At 40.3% G+C, this 21554-nt stretch overlaps 1 protein-coding gene across 3 annotated transcripts; it reads right to left on the minus strand.

Annotated features, from left to right (window-relative positions):
- Positions 1 to 36: 36 nt before the first annotated feature.
- Positions 37 to 21272, minus strand: inpp5b (inositol polyphosphate-5-phosphatase B). Of its 3 annotated transcripts, XM_037073011.1 has the most exons (23): positions 21018 to 21272; positions 19579 to 19658; positions 19150 to 19247; positions 18972 to 19001; positions 18756 to 18866; positions 17503 to 17646; positions 11975 to 12065; positions 10366 to 10536; positions 7951 to 8052; positions 7559 to 7673; positions 6588 to 6704; positions 5300 to 5487; positions 5017 to 5128; positions 4818 to 4927; positions 4221 to 4356; positions 3810 to 3920; positions 3399 to 3564; positions 2899 to 3134; positions 2609 to 2716; positions 2115 to 2199; positions 1502 to 1629; positions 1289 to 1400; positions 37 to 474 (listed from the first exon to the last, which is right to left on the minus strand). In XM_037073011.1, the coding sequence occupies exons 1-23, from the start codon at positions 21072 to 21074 to the stop codon at positions 365 to 367; spliced, it is 2718 nt and encodes a 905-aa protein (XP_036928906.1). In that variant the 5' UTR covers positions 21075 to 21272; the 3' UTR covers positions 37 to 364. The 3 variants fall into 3 exon arrangements, with proteins under 3 accessions (XP_036928906.1, XP_036928908.1, XP_036928907.1); XM_037073013.1 differs by lacking the exons at positions 18756 to 18866; positions 18972 to 19001; positions 19150 to 19247; positions 19579 to 19658; positions 21018 to 21272 and adding an exon at positions 17880 to 18191; XM_037073012.1 differs by lacking the exons at positions 17503 to 17646; positions 18756 to 18866; positions 18972 to 19001; ... (1 more) ...; positions 19579 to 19658; positions 21018 to 21272 and adding an exon at positions 15556 to 15704.
- Positions 21273 to 21554: the final 282 nt, after the last annotated feature.

The raw sequence follows: 21554 nt of genomic DNA on the forward strand, positions 1-21554 counted from the left end.
GTATTCTTATTTACAAGGTGGACTGATAATAAAATCAACAGTGACACACATCTTGTTTCTAATAGTTTTATATAGAAAAACAACATGATGTTGAGATCAGAAACATTAAAATACATTTTTTTAAATAAAATATACATTAAAAATTGTTATCTCTACAGATGCTCAATGATATACAATAAACTTTGTGCATCAACAGCTGACAAACATTGCTCTGAAACAACCTAATATCAGATTAAGAACTGTCACTTACAGTAATTATACTCTGCATCTATACAAAGAGCCATCTAAAAAATATAACAAATCATTACAATTTATTTCAAATACTGGACTGTACAGTTTTTAGTGTTCAGCTTCAGTCCTCCATCTAAGTGGACCCTTGTGTCAGGAAGTGCTGAAAGAACTCCTGAGTCTTCCGCTTTTCTGCAAGATCCTGCTTTGTTGGTGACCTCAGGAGCAAGGAGGCAAAAATGGTGGCTGTGCAGAAAGAACATCAAATATTAATACTGCAAAGTATAACAAAGGGTTCTTTTTCTTTGTTGTATTGTATTATCTGTATTAGCAGAATTCTTACTTTCATGCCTAAACAAATGTGTTGGAGAAGATGAGAAGAGACTCAATGTAATAAATCAAAATTGTAAAATGATCATCATATTTAGACATCACTACAGTTCCTTTTTTTAACTACATTCATACGTTCTCTTTTAGAAAAACTGCCAGTTTTAGAAGAGGTAATACATGCAAACAGTCCATTAACAGGACTATGTTTTTAATGTTAAATCAGAGAAGGCTACATTAAGAGTTAGAAGAACAGATAAAAGTAAACACAAAGTTACTCGATTGAACATATTAACAAAAAATAAATAAATATGGAAGATAAGTTCTGAAGAAATGTGAATGCTGACAGTGGGCATTACAGGCTGTAATACAACTTAATAACACAAACATATGAAAAGTGGCCCAACAAAATCCAACCTTCACTGATGCTACTAAATGGCTGAGATGCCATAATATCCGTTTGTATAGAATGTATTCACTTGTGTTTTAATGAAAGATACTTGTAGATGTATTTGTTCCCATCTCTGTCTATTAATACATTTACAACAGTTCAATTCTTAATGCAGTTAATCAATAATATCCCTAAATAGAACAGAATAATAAACATTTTTTAATTAATTTTCATTTTCCATTGGTTTATTCATTAGTTACTCCTCATTTGCTCAACAACCTTAAAAAAACAACACATTTACAAAAGAAACAGGCTGAAGTGCAACCAGCTTCCTTTGCTTACCTAAGATGTTGACATCTAACCGGTTGACAGCAGAATTCTTCAATAGCTCACGGAGAAAGGCAGCTAAATAGTTGAACACATTTTGATGGCACTGAGGTAGCATGGATATTGTCTGAAGAGAAAAATAAATAAACATTAATATATAAAACAACATAACACATCTAGGAACAGAATAATGGTAATCATTGATTAACTGTGGGCTGTGTCACTCACTTTCTCACACTGACTGGCATTGGAGCAGCTTTCGAGGCACTGTTGGTAAAAGGAGAAGGGAACCACAGGCTCTGGGAGGGCATCTAGGAATAGAAGCAAGGCTTCTGCCACTGAGTGGTTACTACCCGCTGCAGGTCAATACAGAGTCAAGGACATAATTCCTCAGCAGAATCTGCATGTTTGAAAATGTAGTAGGTGCAAAAAAAGTAATCAAATTGTGTTTTATCCCAGGATTCATTCAAGGGGGCATGTTAAACATCAGACCTATTTATAGATTTGACAGATATATAGTAGAGTAGTTAGAAAGTGACATTGTTGCCTCAGCATTTCAGCACACTGTATCTGCAATGAAAAAAAGACTAAAATGGCAAAGTGCTGACTTTCAGCTCTGTTTATATCAACAGCAACTGAACAGTGTTGCAAATGTACCTGTTTAAGTCTCCAAAGGTTGTATGTCAAGAAAAGGCTCAATATAGGATGGTAATACTTACAGTGTCAAAACAACAAAAAATCTGTTTGGATTACGCTTCTTTCCCTTTTAAAATATTACATAAAGATACACAATACATTTTTAACCAATGATAATAATGATGGTAATGGTTTGAAAGGATACGGAGGGAATCTGGCATGCCAGTGTCAAGGCAATCTCTTATGTCAGCAAATTCACTCCGAAGCCCAGGTTGCTGAAATATGTCTTCCTGCAAATAGAAGACAACAACTGTTAAATCTGTATGTCCTTAAAAACATTTTTTAAACAAAGGAGTTAAATTACATTACAGGAGTTAAATAACAAGTTCACCTGAGTTTACCTCTTTTGGTTTGAGGCGTAGTGCAGTTGACTTTTATTTAATCAAAATTAAATAATTAAAAGGCACAATCCTCTGTTTAAATTACCTGGATTAACGCATTTAAATTGAAGATTAATTACCTCCACTTAATCAGTGCAGTGGCTCTGCAAAGCTAGTGTTTTTGTAGCCATAAGAAAGTCTTTAAAATATTAAAACATTCCCTTTTCCTTATTTTCTGTTGCATGCAGAAAAGTCCTTGTAAGAAAAACCAAAACATTTAGCAAGGAGGCAAAACCCGGCCAAAAAGCGAACAACTGACCTGTTGGATTGCATTGCGAAACAAGTGATCCACCATCATCCAGAGTTCTTTAGGAATGTCTAGAGGCTTTTCAGCGTTTGCTACATTCTCCTTTACTGACATCTCCGCCTGATGTCGAGAACGAACAGAACAAAGAGAAGCAGTTAAGTCAAAATGGATCCCGTTTTACCCCAAATCTGCAAAGCTATAAAAAACAAAAAACAACTATGCTGCGTTTTATGGAGACAACCCTGAACAGAGAAGAGGAATTTCAAGGACACCGACCCTGCTCTGCACATGGGAGCGCTCACCAGTTTGTGGAGGGTCTCTTGTGGCATGTCCTGGATGGGTTCCCTCATGTGACACAATGAATGGATTGAGGTGCCATAGCAGCTGGGCAGGTAGTTCCCTGTCACAGGGATGAAGTAGTCCTTGCCACGCTCCAGGTGCAGCACAAGGATATCTTCGATCTGCTCCTTGCCAGAGTTGAGATCAGGTGCCGTTGAGCGGTTCACAAAAACCTCAAGCTCAATGTCCACAGAACCACCTAGATGATGAGAGATACACATAAAATATAACAGCAGGGCTGAACTGTCAGAATTCAGTTCGTAAAAAATCCTAACTTGTGACAGAATTTCATCTTGCAAGTCACAAAGACTGCATCTGTACATCAGTATCAAAGAGAGATCTGGCCTCACGGCTCACACTGTACTTTACAATTTGTAAAACCTAAAAGACATGATAACAATCTTTTATTAAAAATCAGATCTTTGACTCTAGGATGAAACTCTTGACTTTCTGTGCTACTCACCCTGAGCGATAAAGCCTTTGGGGGGGTTGGCTGTGAGCCAGGGCTTGCAGTACGTGGACTCATTCGGCTTCTGGATAAACTCAAACTGACACGGGACCTGCCCGTCATTGAAGAGGCTCAATGTCTCTGCCTGGTGCTGCATGTATTTCACATCTTTAAAGTGGAACTGAAACAGAGGAGGGGTAGCCATGAGGAGAAAAAAAAATCTATTCTATTTCATTTAAATACATCCTTTAAATATCTACATTAGTCTCACAGCCTGAGATCAACACATACGGCCTCATTAGTGATGGTTTACTTACTGAATTCATCAAAGGAACATAATGAGAAGGAACTATTGTACTATGTCTTTCAGAGAGGTATTACAGCTTCCATTACAATGTAATATGACTGAGTGTAATGAATCTTTACCTCTTGCTTGGCCAAGGTTACCGATGGAATACACTCATTCTCCATTTTGTCTATATTGCGTACAATCTCTTCAAATGTCTTCTTATAGGCTTCAGTGTTTATCCTCTTGATCTGTAGGAACAGATGAGAAAAATGACAATGCAGCATATATGTGTGTTACATGAACCATAAATAATACAGTAATAGTTATGTAACATGGACTTTGCAAAAAGTTAGAGCCTGTTGATGGGAAGGGAGTGAAAAAAGCTGCATCTCAACGTGCTGTTCATTGATTCAACTTGTCTTCTCCCTTCCCTATTTGTCAAAAATTTGCATGAGTTTCAAAAAGAGGACCACTGAATTGAACAACAAGAAGCTGTACGAAAGATATTTAAGGTGAGACCAGTTTAAAAAAAGGTCAGAATTGCTTACCCCAGCGATGAGCAGGGAACTGACTGGTTTGTGGTCACTGGTCTTCAGAGCCATGTGACTCTGATAATGCTGTTGCTTGATGTTCTTCCCTCTCCACAGGATACGGTCACACCATGCAGGCACGCGACATTTTTCACTAAAAGGAGAAGGGAGAACAGATGTTAATGCTCAAGCGTGTTTATCATTACATTGTTTAGTGTCAAAATAAATAAAGACCAAAATTAGATCTGTTTTTACAGTGTATCTGTACATCCTTCATCAAAGTAAATAACATAATCTCTGCTGGGAAGTTCTCTTAGCAGGAGGTGAAAGAGCAGAAAATACCACACAACACTGCTCCTGCAATTTAGGGCCACATTAACTGTGAGGCGTGTTTATCGATAACTTTAATTAACAGTGTTAAACAGGACGGCTGGAGTGATTTATTAGGGCCACTAGTGCAAATTAAATTTTGTGGTAGTTTCCTGATTTAATTCTGCTCTCTCTCAAGTGGTTTTAAAGTACAACATGTACAAGAATCATATCATTGAAAAGTCATCTCCATACTAAAAAAAGTTATATCCAGCTATTTACAGTCAGGCGTTCATATGAGGTTACCTTGTATCCCACATGTCGGAGCCGGTGTCATATTTGTAGGTGGGCTGGAAATCAATTTCTCCTTCTACAAAGCCGACAAAGACAGCCTCCTCATCGATCTGCCGCTTGAGCTGAGGACCATATGCAGCTGGTAAGTATAACCACTCATAAATATGAATGATGAGTAAAGACTATTTATCCAGCAGGGAGGAGATTTTACCTGATCATAACTGTGCAGCGTTTCAAATTCCTTCTTGCTGATTAGCTCCTTCACATTGTCGACATCAAGATCACTTATCCTGTAGTTGAGGTCCCCAATCCATAGAATCACACTAAAGGAAGAGAAACATGGAAACAACTTAAATATGTATTAATTATCATCACAGTTATTCGCTAATGCAAACATATCACTTTAAAATCCACAAATTCTTAGTCTGTCCTTTCGTTAATTATCTCCTTTAAATTCTAAAGACACCACTTGATACATCTATCTTGATACATACTCGTGCTTCATGATCGTAAGTGGAGGCTGGGTAAAGTCAAGTGGCCGAAACTGGAGGCGACTGCAAATGTCCTTATAGTCTTGATTACGTCTCTCGTATTCTTCAATGTGGGCAGCCAGGTGAGAGTTGACCACGCAGATATCAGAGTTGTGGAAGCGAAAACGGATTGCCACAGCACCCTTGTTTCCCTGCGAGTCAATGAGTGATTGACAGAGAGAAAGAGAGTGTGAAATTCAGTCAGAATTATGTAAGCAACACAACTGAAAGTTCCTGCAGAAAGATGAAGGAGAAAAAGTTTTCTAAAGTACGCAGCCATATACTCCTTTGCTTGACAGTAATCCGATATTATGCAATACTATGATATCCGGCATGTTTCAGATGGCTCTTGGTGCAGATCATAAACCAGTCTCTCGTTACTGGAGGAAAAGGATGGAGCAGCCCCTCAAAGGCCCCCACTGGTCACCAGCCAGCCATCTGCTTGACAGTGCAGGGACTGCTAAGTAAGCACGGCCGCATACGCGACAAGAATAACATATTCTGCAATGCTGCATGATAAGTGAAGCTTGAGCTGCTGGATTTAATGCTTCATGGAAGAATGAGTTTCAAAGTGAAATGCAATTCAAAAGAGAAAAGCATTTCATCATCACAGCAAAACCTTTTGTGCATAATATGGGCTCTATATGTACAGCCTGCAGTTGTTATCTAATGAAACAACACTGTCATTGTGCTTGCCTAAATTTGTATTTTTTCTGATTTGAGCATTTGATTATCTAATTAATAACCACTTAACACTTGAGTGTGTGATAATGAACCTATTTCAGTACAAAGGCAATGGAAAGTCTTTAATGTAAAGCCAAAGCAAATGCCATCATGAAAAGCGGAATCATTAAACTGTATTTATAAAGTTTAGTTTAGTTTTTGGCACCTTTTGCCAAGTTGGTTTGAAACTCGACAAAATGAGACTGACATAAAAGATATTGAAAAAGCCTGGTCAGTACAACTCGTGCGCAACTTTATACAAGGATGAGAAAGAAACAAGATGTCTCACTCAATAGCAACTTATATGATATGTTAATGTATTTTGGATGTAGTCTGATGAGGTAGATGATCTGCTGCTTTCTGCTGTTACCTCATTCTTGATAACAGACGTGACACCCAGGTTTAAAAAAAAATCCAGCATATATATAGTAATTTGTGGTGTGAAATTGGCAATAACATATTTATACAACAGCAGCAAACCCACATGGGCACCAGTGAGTGAAAGAAGGCCTTTAGAATCAGTCCTTACCATCCTTCCCATGATGCCAGTGCCCACAGTCTCAGCCTCCACATCGGAGATGAACTCTGCGTGTTCCTTCTTCACATAGAAGATGAGCATGATGCCCACCAGACGCACCAGCTTCACCTGTAGCAGAGGATGAGCAGAATAGACTTTTAGACAGGAAAGGGAGAAGGTACATTCAAAGAAATGTAACGTGAGAATTTACTGTGCATTTTAAGTCATATAAGTATAAAAGTGCTTTAACACAGTTTTTGCTGTTTATATCAGCATCTGACTGCTTTTCAAGTGTAACCACAAAAACAACTTTATTTAAAGTTGTAGTTTATGATTTGACTTAAGGTCAAAGGTCAGAATACTCTTAAATGGGGTCTCTGTGAAGCGGTTTCACATGAGAGGAAGCAAAGAACTTTCATAAGACTCCCTAAGCCTACATAGACCAACATTAAAAATGAAGGTGAAGACATTTATTTGTCAGCCTGCTGAGCTTTACAGTGTCAAATACAGATCAGCCAAGTGTGTTTTAGCAAGAACATCCACTGTGAAGAAATGACACGTCATCATATTAGCTCCGTGACTTACAGACATCCTGTAAGCCCCAAGATGACTAGAAGAAAACAGCCTAGCCAAGAAAAGGGGAAGTTAATAAGCTGCAGTCAGCAGTCTGAGAAAAGGGAAGTGGCTGAAAGCGAATGAGGGGAAAGGAAAAGAGAAAGACCAAAAATACACGGACTGACTAAGCTCATCAAGTAGGAGTATCATAACTGTCCCATAGGATTATCTAGTGTCGTAATTCATGTGATGTGTTGGTATGGTCGAAACTAAATACGATACCAGGCTCCGGTCGAAAAAAGAGCTGAACAAGCTTTGCACACTTTGCAGTTAAATTAATAGGTCCAGTCCAAGCATCATCGAGCAGTTAAGAGCTGTAGTAAAACACAATAAACAGGGTTACAGGAAAGAAAAAAAGACTTTCTTACTAAGGCATACTTGGCATCTGGATGCAAGGCCTCAGACACAGCCTTTGTCCACTCCATCTCTTTAGGGGTGTCATTGAAGAAGAAAGCCTCTTTGCTGAGGTCAAGCTCCTGAAAACTGTCAAGAAGGACAAACGGAAGAGAGTTTAACGCCCTTGTTGAGCTTCAACCCGGTGCTTTCATGTATTCTCAAAACTTTCTCACTCTTTAACACCGAAGTATTAAAATGAAAGGCAGGCAGGATCAGTGGATTCAGCGGCCATGTTCTCATACGCATAACAAGATCGATGTTGCATACATCGGTCAGAGGATGGCACAGAATATGTCTGTCTTTGTAATGGGATTAAGCAAGAGAACTGCATGGCTATTCCTCCAGCAGAGTGAATTTGACTTACCCCACGCAGTATATGTCAGGAGGGTTGGGAGTGTGGCTCAGCCAAGGACTGAGGCTTTCCTTCGGCGGCTGTCCATTGACATTGTATGTGCCGAGGAAAAAGCTGAAACACAATGGGGAGTAAAAAGAATTAGGCACAAGGGATATGAATGCAATGCGAGTTTGTTTAAATGTGCTAATAATTTTGAGTTAATCCTGCTGACTGTGTGGGTCTCCTCTTTTAAAAAAATGCTCAGTTCACACCAAGGGAGGTTACAACAGTCAAACAAGCCTTGCTGCTTTACTGCCAAAGACACCAGCTCATGTCAAGAGATTTTATTTTATGGAGGCTGTATGAGCATTGTTAGTCATGTTCCTATTAATTCAAGGGGCTGCTCTAATCAAAACGATCTTGTCAGGTGGTTGTATAGCTTCAGAAACCCCCTCTGACTACACCTTTAGCTTATTCAGCTTGAGCTGGGAACGGAGTCTTGCTTGCATTTTATCCAGCCTGTTTAAGGTAGGCCTGTTGCACAATTATTCTGCCTCGGCATTCATTCTCTAAGGTAGAGACTCATTGTTCCTCTCCTGCTGTTAGAGAGGCAGAGGAACAGCGATGAATGAGCATCTGTAAAACGAGTGAGGCAACAAGGCTACAGGATGGGACGGGGGTGTGGCGGTTTGACGCAATGTTATGTGTGCAACACATTAAAAGGCAGCTGGCAACAGTCAGCAGCTAACTCAAAAGAAGAACATCAACTAAAAATGTCTGAGAAGTGAGAGGGACAATGTGAGGTCTGGACGCTACTTTCCCTCAGAGGACGAAATCATCCACCATCTATACCAGGGGCGGTAACTGACTCTTCGTGCCATGTTATGCCATTGTTTAGAAAGTGCTGCCAGGCACGTATGTAAAACATCAGGCTAGACGCTGTCGGTGTTGTGTTACACGTCCCATCCTTTTGCTTTCCAAAAACGGTTCCCATCCCCTTCTATTACAGAAAGCTTTTCAGGCTGCCTTTGGGGGTACAGCTGTTCATTACAACTTTTGATTTTTGAAACACACACACACACACACACACACACACACACACACACACACACACACACACACACACGCACACACACACACAGTTACAAAGCTGAGAGACAACAGAGAATACAAAAGGGTTCATCTGTTGACCGCTGGCACTTAAGTGCCTTGCTGAAGGACACCTCGACTGTGAGGAATGGCAAGAAGGCCAAGCCCTTGTCATTTACATCCCCACTGAGATTTATTCTACAGTTTCCTTTCATTCAATAGCCCTTTTCTCTAACCTTCAGGCAGCTGCCGCTCCGCTCACGCTGCTGAACAGGCGCAGCACAGAGCTCTTTATTTTGTGCTGACTGTCATCGCAACTGTACAATGCTTTCTACCCTAATGGTCCTACCCTGAGCTACCTAGAAAGATGCTGAAGCTGTCTTTACACAAAAACTACTGCGTCTACGAGCTTTTTTCTGAATCTGCATGTCAGCATGTGTATTGAGTGCATTCTATGCATTTTCTGTAATATGAGATGAAAGCAGGCAATGCACATGTGTTTAAGCACAATGTAAGCTTTTATGTGCATCAGCTGTAACACATTCACTACTGTAGCAGTCAGCACATCCAACAACTTGTGAAATAATTTACAAACATATGATCAAAAATATGCATAAGGTAATTAACAACAATCCTTCTCCCATTGCCATTAAATCTAGATTTGTTTTAATTCTTTGAAATGTTGGGTGTAAATATTAAGGCACAGATCTAACAGCAGGAGGCAGTGTAGTTCAGAGCTAAACCATGATGCTGACTTCAGCAAATGCTTATTTTTAAACCCTCAAAACAACCTCAATAAAAAGATGTCTAGACCTCTACAGGGATATTAATTTCTGCAATAAATAAGAAATGAGATGGAGAGCAACAAACTGAGCTCCAGTATGTTAATGCTGGTGCTCTTCTTGACAGCGTCTGAGACAGTGGGGCTTAATTTAGCAAAAAGCTAGGTCCACACAAATACAGTACCAAAGATGTTGACTCATTGTTTTTACATGACACTTCTAGGAACCAAACTGTGCACACACTAACACTGTGAGCTCACACTGTTCCTTCCCTTCCAACAACGTTTTAGACACTATTTTAGATTCCTAACTGGTGAGCAGAGGACAGCTCACCATGACTGCATGGTGTGAAAATAACCTGGGGAGCATACCACACCCCTCCTCTGGATAAAACAGTATATGGAAGCACCTATAGCCCCACCCTAAGAATCAAAGCATTAATGATGTCAAAGAAAGGAAAAATGTGTCTTTCCACGATGACAGTGATATGCCATCACCTAGTTCTACATCCTGCCACACATGTACATTTTCAAAACAGATACAAAAAGGACACAACAAGCAAAATAGAACATACCTGAAGTCCTCCAGGTAAGTGTAAAGGTCCTCATTCTTCAGCAGCTCACACCTGATAAGGTTGTCGCGCAGGCCGAACTGTGGCATGGCCAGTATCTGAGCTTTGTTAGATGGGGTGTGGCTAGAGGAGCGCACCAGGTCATCCCGGTCCTCTCGACTGGAAATGCCCTGACTGAACATCAGGAGAGGAGAAGTAACAGTTAGATGTGGGAGGGAGTGAAGACAGACCAAGATAGAAACAAGGTCATTTTGTCACACTGGTGTGATCTCAGAGGGAATAGATTTTCATCGCTGGGCTGTTTCGATTTTTTTATCTGAGTAGCTTTCTACATTTTGCCAGGTCACATTCAGGATACTCCAGTTTAACTGCATCATCCTCTCCTTGAAGCAAGAGAAATAAGATTATGGCATAACAGATGAATTACACTGTGCACCAGCAGTGAAGCCTAATGTACGATATGTATGATCACTACAGTGACCCAGGCTACGGAGAGAATCTCTATTTCAATGCCGTCAATATGGAATGAGGCTAATGGGAGAGGAAGAAATGTAATATGTCTGGACCCTGTAGTCTTCCAGGAATATACTGTAACTAAACTCCATCTTGGGGTATAGGCTTCATTCCAAGAGTGGCAGCAGTAGCCTCTAGGTTAAACAACTGGATGGAACAACTTCACAATTTACGTCTGAACAGCTTTTTCATGCATTAAAAACTCATTACTAAGCTGTTGTGAGACTTGTGGGGGAAAGTAGGGCTGGGTAACTAATAACATTTTATGTTCAATTATGATTTTGGCTTCCAATGATTATGAAAACAATGGTGCAGCATTCCCTTTACACCTTGATGCTCTCGTTTTGTCTTGTGTTATAGCAGCACACTTCGTCCGTCCTACATTGTGGCACATTTACCTCAGCTCACTGAGGTCTAGTGGCTCAATTTTTATTTGCAAAAACACTGTCAAGCCAGTTACTGCTTGGATTTTGATCAATGCATGCTGTTACATATTCTATATATCATATTATTGTAAGACAATCCTAAGACACTGTTTTGTTTTTCAGTTGAAATATCTTTAAAGTTCAATACATGCTTGATGTTTATAAAGTCAATGAGTAACCATGTTAAACAACTGTGATCTCAGTGTTGACAAAAATAAGTGTGATTATGCTATTTTTCATAACCACGCAGCCGTAGAGGAAAGTACTCAAATCACTGCAATACTGCTTTCGTATCACTCGTACTTCGGATGCTAGCTACATAGTACGTGGTTTAGGCTTTACTCAGCTTCATCTTTAAAGTATCTCTTGTGCACCTGCAAAAGCATGCAATATCCATTTCTGCCATTTTTTTCAAACTATTCCACTGGGCAAGAAACACAGCACTGCATGAACAAAAGGCAGTGAGGAAGAATACAGCTAGCAAGTCAACATGGATATTAACAATACAGGTTATCAAAAGTGTTAAGCCTCAAACAACACATAATGGTGAGTAGCACTTGAACAAAAAATGTTGTTTGTTAACAAGCAAACTTCACAGGACAACTTTGAGTGACACTACTTCCACTTTGGTAGTGTTACTGGACATGTAAATGTGAATGAATAAAAGGCTTTACCTCTCTTGGCTTAAAGGTGCTCTGGACTTCTGTATGCCACTGTTAGAACCTTTCTCCTTTTCTGAAGTTCCCTTTTTGTCCGAGGATTTCTCTGTTAGGGATGAGCAAGAGCAGCGAAAAGGAAGATTGTTTAAGTATTTGTTTAGTTTGCTTGTTCACAGTACTAAAACACATACCATAAATGCAAATGTACAGTTCTGCACCATGTTTATCAAACCTGCCTGCGCTGTGTCTTGCTGTAGACCTACTCATCAACATTACCTAAAACTCTGCCCTAGGACAACTCACTCATAAAAACACACCAGCCCAAAGCAAACCCATATTTCACCTTTAATTATCGACATGGACAATAAGCTGTGTCTTAAAATAAACACAAACACTCAAAATAACACAAAAGTCATTCACAAAAGTGCCGAGTCAGGGCTGAGTTCTTGCGCTCAATCGACTGTGGCAGTCTTTCGCAGTCAGTTACAGTTATTGCATCCTAAGTAGCTGGATTTAATGGGTGAGTGTGGAGTATGAGACAGCATGGCCCCTGTCCCCTGCAGCTTGGCAGGGAGCACAGCTGGCTCCTCTCAAAGGGAAAGTCAGGTTCTTTGAGCAGGAAATTTAACTTGACAAAGTTATGGCTGTGCACATGACCAACAGCACATCTCACAAGAAAACCTAATATGGGACCATGCTCTTAAATCATATTTAATCCATCAAGGAGCGGTTATGTTAATACAAAAATAAGAATAAAGAGAGTGTACACAAAACAAGGTTTAGACCAGTGTGTGCTTCTGTCCAAAATTAAAAACATGCCACACAATGGCTATCTTGCCATCATCAGGGTGGTGCTCAAGGCTGTTTTTAGTTTCCTTACACAGACACAATACTTCAACTTCAAGTTTATGTATCAACAAACTGAGGCGGCAATTAACAGTTCTTTCTACTGTTGATTACTTGGTCACTTATTTTCTCAGTAAATGTAGAAAATGAAAATCTTTTGACATCCTCAACTGTTGCAAACCCAAAGATATTCAGTTTACTGACATTGGGGTGTAAAGAAACCAGTAAATATTCACATTTCAGAGGTTGGATTCACAAAAGGTTTGACTTTCTTCCCCACCCAAACCAGTGAACTGGTGGTTAAGTTGACAACTGACTGATTGATTGTTGCAGCTCTAGAACTAAGGATTAGGGGATTTTGTAAATACGATGATTAAAGAAAAAATGTACAGCCAAAAACATTTGGTTAATAGAGCATAATGACCTCCATTTCAAAACTGAAAGCCCATTTGTTTCTTAAAACTAACTCACAACCTGTAACGCACTTGTTTACAGGTCTATTTGTGTGCAGCATGCATTGTGAGGAACATGCGTATATAGTACACTGACATTTAGTGACCAGACATGGATATCTGCTGTCCAAACTAATCTAATTTGTGCCACAAGGGTACAATTTTTGCCACAGCCATGTCTCAAGCGGCACCAAAGTGTGAGTTAGTGATGACAATAAAAAAAAAAAAAAAATCTACGCTTCTATCATTCTAACCACAGTGGTCATAAAACATTATTTCTGCTAAGACTTTGTTTTATAAAAGGATTTTTCTTTTCTCCTCTTTTCTGAGAAAACAGGCAGTTGTGATCTGTGTACAATACTTTGAGAAAAGGTCAACATGTCAGAAATGCTGATGCTGTTTGTTTAATTTTGTAAAAACTGGCTTGTCTTTCTTTCTTTCTTTTTTAAAGAAGCCTAGAAAAATCAATTGAAGTCTCACTTCAAAAGCAGTGACACTGGAAGAGGAAAACAAGATGGCCTCTTGTTTGACTGAGAAAACTGTCAGCAAAGTGTGAAACACTTTCAGAAAATTTCAGATGGAACAGAAAACCCCCACATGCAACCGTCCAAATGACTCAAGATTCAAGACGGAAGAGACTCAACCCTCACCTTTTGAAATAAAAGCTCTCCAGAGTAATAATTACTGTAAGCTCTGGATTGCAAGGACTCATTTTGACAGATATCGCTGCTTTATAATTTGCATCTTCAAGCTTATGGTACAGTGACTTAAAAGCATACATTCTGAGCCAATTTGGATAATAGTGATACATGAAACACAGTATTATAGAGTCCTTCATGAATATGAAAAAAGCAATAATTACTGTGCCACATTTCTGAGATTTTTGTTGTAAAAAATAATTTGAACTGGCAAAAAAAAGAGTCAAACAACTCCTGAAGCTTGATTTAAACACACAAATGTTAGTCATTATCAGAAAATATTAACTTATGTACGGTCTCAGATGAATAGCACTGACAGCGCAGTTTGTGGTGTCATTAAAAAAAAAAGAAAAAAAAAAGTGTGAAAACGTTGTGCCCTGTTGAGACAACCACAAGATAACAGTCTTGCAGAAAAAATATGGCACATTGCTTTTTTCATCTTAAAGCTGAATAATAAAATGCAATACTTTCATTACATTCATAACTAAACTTAACCAATACTGAGACTGTTTTAATGCAACCATTACTTGAAGGAGAGGGTCCTTAGTGTGAGGAGCTCAGTTAATGTATTACATTGCATTTTTCACATTCATGCTTCAGTATTCTTGACCAGCTAATGAGCTTAACTAAACTTTGAAACCACTTTGCAAGGCATGCAGTCTGACTAAAAGCGATTTCACAGACCCACGCCTTTCTATCTACACTCAGGAGCAAATGTCAAGTTGTTATATCGAGCCTCTGACTCTTCAGAATTAAAACTGTCATAGCTTTCAAACCACATCTGCACAAAGGTCAGCATTGCACAACTTCCCTTCCTGGTCTGAACCTACAGGTAATAAAACTGCAGAGGAACCATTTCAGTGACTTAACTTTACTCCCAACTAAAGCTCTAATTTACATTTTTAAAAAAAAAAAAAAGGTTCCTCTCACCTTGCCAATGAATGACAACAGTGGATTTTTCTCACGAGTGGAGACAGTAAAAGCACCTTTAATCTCATTGAGAGGAGGCCAGAGGAAAGTTTACAGGCAACTGATTTAAAAGCTAACGGGCTAAGCTAAGAGGATAAGCCACAAGTGAAAGTCTCAGACTGAAAACAGCCTGAGAATAAAGAGGCACATTTGCCCAAGAGGCAGGACAAAGACAGTGTCTCAATGACTGACACAATTCACTGTCACTAAAAACACGTTATTGCCACACCGAGCACGGCAGGTGTGTCATTTTCTGTCACATACAGTAACGTTAGCGACCAGAAACATCACAAACATTAATTAGCCTGGACTTATGGTTAACAGTTAATACAGTACCAACGAGCTAACACTAACTTTAGCTTGACATTAAAGCAGCAGCAGACAACACTTATGACACCACAAAGATTATGAACTACAAATTATTCCGCCCTTTTGCGAAAAAAAAACTGGCCCTCAAGCTAATCTGGCCACAGTTAGCTTCTTTGGAATAACACCAACTACTACTGTCCGCGCTAGCGTTAGCAACGAAAGCTACCTAATAAGGACAGACCGACTGCTACAACAGTGAGGCAATGGCGTCCCTCCTCTCAACCGCCTCGGACATAGACAAATGTAGGAATGTTGTTCATACCAGAGTCTCTCATCACCCTAGACATCTCCCTGCACCGCTCCCACGCATTCTGTGTACAAGAGCAATGTCCAGTGTGTTTGAGACGTGCCCATGCTAAACGCCGTAGTAGGAGGAGTTTAGCTCCCCTCCCCTGCTGCTGCAGAGACAGGGAGGCTGCGCCAACACACACCAGTCCACCGGTGCACAGAGACACAGCGGGAAATGCTTTGCTGCACATCAATACTGTGAGGAAGTGAGTCTCCTGCACTCCAAGTAGAAGCACATCACTTCTGTAAATAGTCTTTGTGTTTATATATGTGTGAAAAAAAAAGTCCCTGGCAATGTGTCATGTAGTTAAACACAGTGAAAAGAAACTATTGATAAACAAACAAACAAACAAAAAATGTTTCTATATGAAGATTATAGTTTTGTTTGCTCTTTTGCATTGGCGAAAATTTTATTACAAGCGTAGCTAATGAACGGCATGGTTTCTAACCGAAGCGTGCAGAAGCATGATGTTGCATGAAATCCATCCGAAATGGCCCATTAGCATGTAAGGCAAATTACACAAGGCGTACAAATTGTATGTGTCACAGAATGACTCATGTCATAATGGATCTTGCTGCAGTTTTTCATATATATGTGTGTGTGTGTATGTTTATTGTTTAATTACTTGACAGGTTGAAGAAACTCTACTTTAAAAGCCCTGACTGTTTCTCTCCCTTATAATTTTGATCATTAACTAAAATTCATCTAATCAACTACTTGGGCCATGTCAAGTGATAAGTGTAAAGGACAGAGGCTTTTACATTCCCTATGTCAGACAAATATGAGAATAAAGAGAGTGTACACAAAACAAGGTTTAGACCAATGTGGGCCTCAGTCCAAAATTAAAGTGCATTAAATCAAACAATGCACTTTTTTATTAGTTATTGTTTTATTTTGAAAAAGTATAGCCTCTTTAAAGTAGGCCATCACATTGATTTCCTTTAATGGCCTGGGTTAAATCTTTTTTGATGAAATAAAGTATGTTTTTTTCTTGGCATCAGACGCAACTAATGAATTGCTTAATTAGCATACTCTCAAAATGATCAAAGGGCTGCATTAGGTTCACGGCCCACTGGTTGAATAGCACTGTCTGCACAAATAGCCTCTTAGGCTTGGCAACCAAATGCCGTCCATAGTCCAGGCTAAAAACAAACATCATCCCGCTTTTGCTATTTCGTAGTAGTCATTTCCACATGTCGTGGCAGGCAGCATAACCACAAGTGTTACTAAAAAGGTTTCAAGAGAATTCATTTCACATTACTCTGACACGTAAAGGTATACTATGCAGTATTTTCCACCCTAAAAAACCCAATGTATTGGCCCATACAAAACAATACTCTCAATGTCTATATTTGCAGAGACCCCTGCCCTCTACCTGTGTTTACTTATTCTCTGATTATTCTGCTGTGTTTGGGATGTTTCTGGGCGCCAGCGATTCTGGAGACAGATCGCTGCATGCTGAGTCGTTGCAGGTTGGTGGCTCGCCAATGAGACTCTACGATCGACTTTGCGCTCTGTGTTAAACAGCAACAGCCGAATCCTGCAAATCATCACGTTGAAATGGAATGGAGTCACACATATAATTAATGTGATTGGCTGTACCTGTATGTTTCTGCAAGGACATGTCAAAATGTCTTTCTTGAGAGAGGCCAACCCCACTTGGCGCCCTCGCTGGTTCTGGGTAAGTCTGCCACAGCCCAGATGCGGACGGGAGCTGAGTGCATTTAGAGGAAGTGGTACTTGCAAAAACCACCTATTTTTACTATGTAACCCTTTTGATGTACACTTGCATCATGCAAGGGGTGACAAGACAAAGAAGAGCATTTCCCATCATCATTGGACTTTTTGCGATTGAGTGACATTTATGGGCAATCATGACGCAGGCTGTGAACATCTACTACGAGAACTAAGACGACAAACCTGTTTTCCGGTGCTGGCTGAGTTTATTGAGCGTTGTGCTCAGGGGTGTGAGTGCCTGTTTGACAACTCCCTGGCCTCTGGGTCCTTTGTGGTACTTGTTGATCCATTCGAACTTCGGTACCTGTGTGGGAGACTTGCAAACATCTGAAGAGACGGACATAGGAAGGGAGAGAATTAGGATTAGTAAGGGTGGCGGCAATATTGTGTGAGTGAAGAATGGAACAAAAATCAAAACTGCTTTTTCTGCTTTGTTTTTAGTCAGAAATAGAGAAGCTAGAGCAACAGCGATGGTAAGATTCATGGCTTCCCACTTCTTGGTCTTTCTCCCTTGAATGTGATCACAAGTTGAAGCCGCTGCCTCGCTTTTATCCACTTACCTTGACCGTTTTTCACACTCCTCCTCTTAACAGCGGCAGGTGCCAGGTTATTTAATCTGTCCATCACTGGTTTTTCCCTCACCAGGTTAAAGGCCTTTGTGGCTCACATCAGGAAACATGTGCCACAAACAACATATCCCTTCTTTTACGCCAAGCGATCCACGGTGAAAAATAATGATCCGGTAACCGGAGTGACGCATCCCTAACAGAGCAGACCATCCATCAGACTTTCAGTGGCCTGCTCCATTCAGATGACCAGGATACAGAAAGTGCTAAAACTACTCAAGAAGCACCGAAGAGGAAGTTTCATGTCTTTTTTTTTAAATGGTTTTCATCTTGACTGTGTGCTTGCCTTGAAACTATGCTGCAGAGTACACCATCCAAACCCCACCCCTTCTCTCTCTCTCTCTCTCCCTCGTCCTTCAGCCAGGCCTCATGTACACCCTGTCAATGACTGACAGATGGAGCGACGCCGCCAGTTTGTAGCACTAAAAGTGATGCAAGTTGCTGACCACAGCCGCCAACAGTCTCATAAATGTATCTGTGTTTTTTGACTTCCGTTTTTTAAATGAATTTTCCGGTGCAGTAAAATTAAAGAATGTCTGTCTCTATCTAAAGTGTATCTGTGGCTACATGATGTCACCTCGAGGAAGTAAACTGAAGACTGGCTGAGCAGGTTCTCTTTCAAACAGATGTTCAGAGCAGATTATTTGAACTGGTTTACGCACACATGTCCCTCCTACTTTGCTCAGAACAGAGCATCTAAAGTTATGAATTGCTATCCATGTCTAATAGTAGATTTTAAGGATTTTTCAAAGGCTGTGAGAATCCTCAATAAAAGCACACTTAGACCACACAGCTATGTCTCTGACCCACCGCTCCACGCCCTGTTGACCTCGCCGAGGAAGAGCCGCGAGTGAGACCCGAAAGGAAGTCTGAGCTCCAACTCCTCTTCCTGGTAGCTTACCCTCACTCTGGTATCACCACCTAGATCAAGAACAAAAAAAAATACATAAAATACATGTTTCATGTGGTGGGGTGCTTATGTGGCATACTGAAATTGAGCTGTAACGAGAACAAAAGGTGACTCACCCACTACCGCAAGTTCCTCTGGTGAGGAAACTAGAAAGAGTGCAGCATGAGAAACTCTTGTCAGGATGCTTCAGAGATATAACCATCATGTCGTAAGAAACAGTGGTTATCTTTAGATTATCTGACGGCCTATTTGCAGTCTATTTGCAAAGAGGTGCAACATATGAAAGGAGCTCACCCTCCACAACAGCAAAGTCGAGGCAGATGGGTATGACGTCCTCCAGTGACACGTCGTCGGCAGTAATGGCCATCCTTCGATGGGTGTAAATAAAGATTCTTCAAAATAGAACAACATTCTGATTAGTCAGTTTTTAAAATTACATTTCAGTATAATGAATCAGCAGTATCTTTATGCCTGATGCAACAAAAAGACGCTTGTTGTAAAATATAATGCCAGCCAACATAACAGCCTTACAGCTCTGGAGTAAATACTACTCTATTCATGTAAGATATAATTTAGACTACTGTGTCAGACAGGTCGACGCAACTCTGTGGTCATTTTTCTAAGGGCCAGTTTGTGTTGTTGCCCCGGATTGCATAGCACACAATTATATTGTTCAGTAATACAGAGAAGCCATGTTGATTTGTGCTGTCCATTCAAACTCACGCATGTTCCTCTGCGGACTCCACCAGTCCCAGCAGTCTGCTCTCTGTGATGTCGTCAAAGAGGACGTCACACTGGACAGCATGTTCAGTTCAGTTAAGGATATTAATGGAAATGTGTTCCTTCAGTGGCAGGAAATATGACCCTTTTCTCATTTCAGCTGATATTTTGGGTACAGTGAGCAAAGTTGAAATTTTCTTTGTAACTTATAGCTATAAAAACAGAGCTAAGTACAAGAGCTGCAATGGTGAGTCGACTGAAATACTATTTTTGTAAGTGAAAAGAAAGAAAGGAAAAGAAAAACAAAAGTAAAACAAAGCAACTTGGAGACAGCAGTTGTGACGATTGTATAATTTCTCACAATCTTTTGACATATTATTGACTTGAGAAATTACATGACAGATAATTTGTTAATTAAGTCATCTAGGCTACTTATTTTATAACATTTCCACTATATTTCACACACTTTAAGTCCCATTGGATATACTTTTATACATTTTTAAAGAATAAAATACACATCAGTATGTAAAATTTATATAATATCTCAACCTCTACTACAAAAAATCTTATCTTATTATATAATATCATAATATTATAACAATGAAATTAATTGTACTTTCATCTTTAATATGTGAAAATCATTTTCCTGAGTGTACACCTTAACATTAAAATTTGATTTGTGTCAGTGTTGCTAGTTCAAATTAAAGAGTAACTACCGATATTATCCACATTAAAGCATGTTTACAAGTGTTGTAAATTGATAAATTGACTCAGCCAGTGATGTCACTCACTGGCTGAGCTGCATTCTGGGTAACGTAGGCGCCACATTTTGAACAGGAAGAGGAATGTGACGAGCAGATGAGGTGGTTTATCTGGTTCTGCTGTTCTTTTTTTTTTTTTAAACTGTCCACAATGAGTCCAACACTGACGCCTACATTACCCACAATGCAACTTAAACATGGCATCACTGGAGCCACGAGAGGCTTTATGTTACTCCCCGAGATGAGTAAACACACATTAATATGAAAAATGAGTGGAGTGCCACTTTAAGTTAAGGCTCCATGTCTCTCCCAGTACAGCCTCCACAGACACGCAGGGAGCTGCAGCTGGTGACACACAGTTGCCACCTTGTGGATGAAAGGTGTCACTACAGGTGTTGGACCATTTCCTCGGAGAAGTCACACCCGACTAAACCCACACTCGTCCTTTAAACTCCACGCGCTGTAAATACACGGCCCGGGTTTAAATCACAGCCTCAGTGCTGCTGGACTGTCCACTCAGAGAGATGTCCACATGTGTAGGGCCAGAGTGTCAGTCTGACAGGCCTGCCTCCCTCCCAGCTCTGGTTATTCTTCAACACACTTCGACTTAGTTTGAAGCAGCTCATCCTTTAATTTGCTATTATACCATAAAAGCCCCTGGCGCAGACAAAAAAAGGATACTATGATGCAGTTTTCTTCCCTTTCCAATGTTTCCTGAATCGCGACGGACTGATCCATGCCGAAGATTTGTGTGCCAACTTCTTCTTCCCCTCACGAAAACACCCGCAGGAGCTTCAGTTCACACTGACGCGTGAAAGCCTCAGGAGTCCCGCGTAATCCCGCATTATTCCTCCCTTTTAGATCCAGATGTTCGCTCTCCTCTTCTTCTTCTTCTTCTTCTTCTTCTTCTTCTTCTTCTTCTTCTTCTTCCTCCGCTGCTGGCCCGACCCAACTCCGACTGCCACGCACCGAATCCCCGAATCGCTCCGTGCGCCCGCAGTGACGTCACATCTGGGGCTGTCATCGGCTCACTTCAGTTTGGATTTAGGCCTCAGGCGCAGCGATCCAAAGAGGATTACGTCTCACAGCTGAGCAGCAGCCTGTAAAGTAACTACCAAAGTTCTGTCAGAGCTTCTCGGGGGAGGGTCCGATCAGATCCATAGAGTTTAGTGGTCAGTTGTTGGAGGGGATCCCTGCCTGCCTGCCTGCCACATGTGT

Source organism: Acanthopagrus latus, chromosome 17 (genome assembly GCF_904848185.1).
Source record: "Acanthopagrus latus isolate v.2019 chromosome 17, fAcaLat1.1, whole genome shotgun sequence".
Classification (NCBI taxonomy): domain Eukaryota; kingdom Metazoa; phylum Chordata; class Actinopteri; order Spariformes; family Sparidae; genus Acanthopagrus; species Acanthopagrus latus.

Excerpts from the sequence above, each read along its gene's own strand:
- inpp5b (XM_037073011.1), bottom strand. The coding sequence starts at position 21,074 with ATGGATCAGTCCGTCGCGATTCAGGAAACATTGGAAAGGGAAGAAAAC. Across the intron at positions 6,705-7,558 it reads CAGATGCCAAGTATGCCTTA|GTGAAGCTGGTGCGTCTGGT; the intron begins GTAAGAAAGTCT and ends CCTCTGCTACAG. Across the intron at positions 5,488-6,587 it reads CTGGCATCATGGGAAGGATG|GGAAACAAGGGTGCTGTGGC; the intron begins GTAAGGACTGAT and ends ATTGACTCGCAG.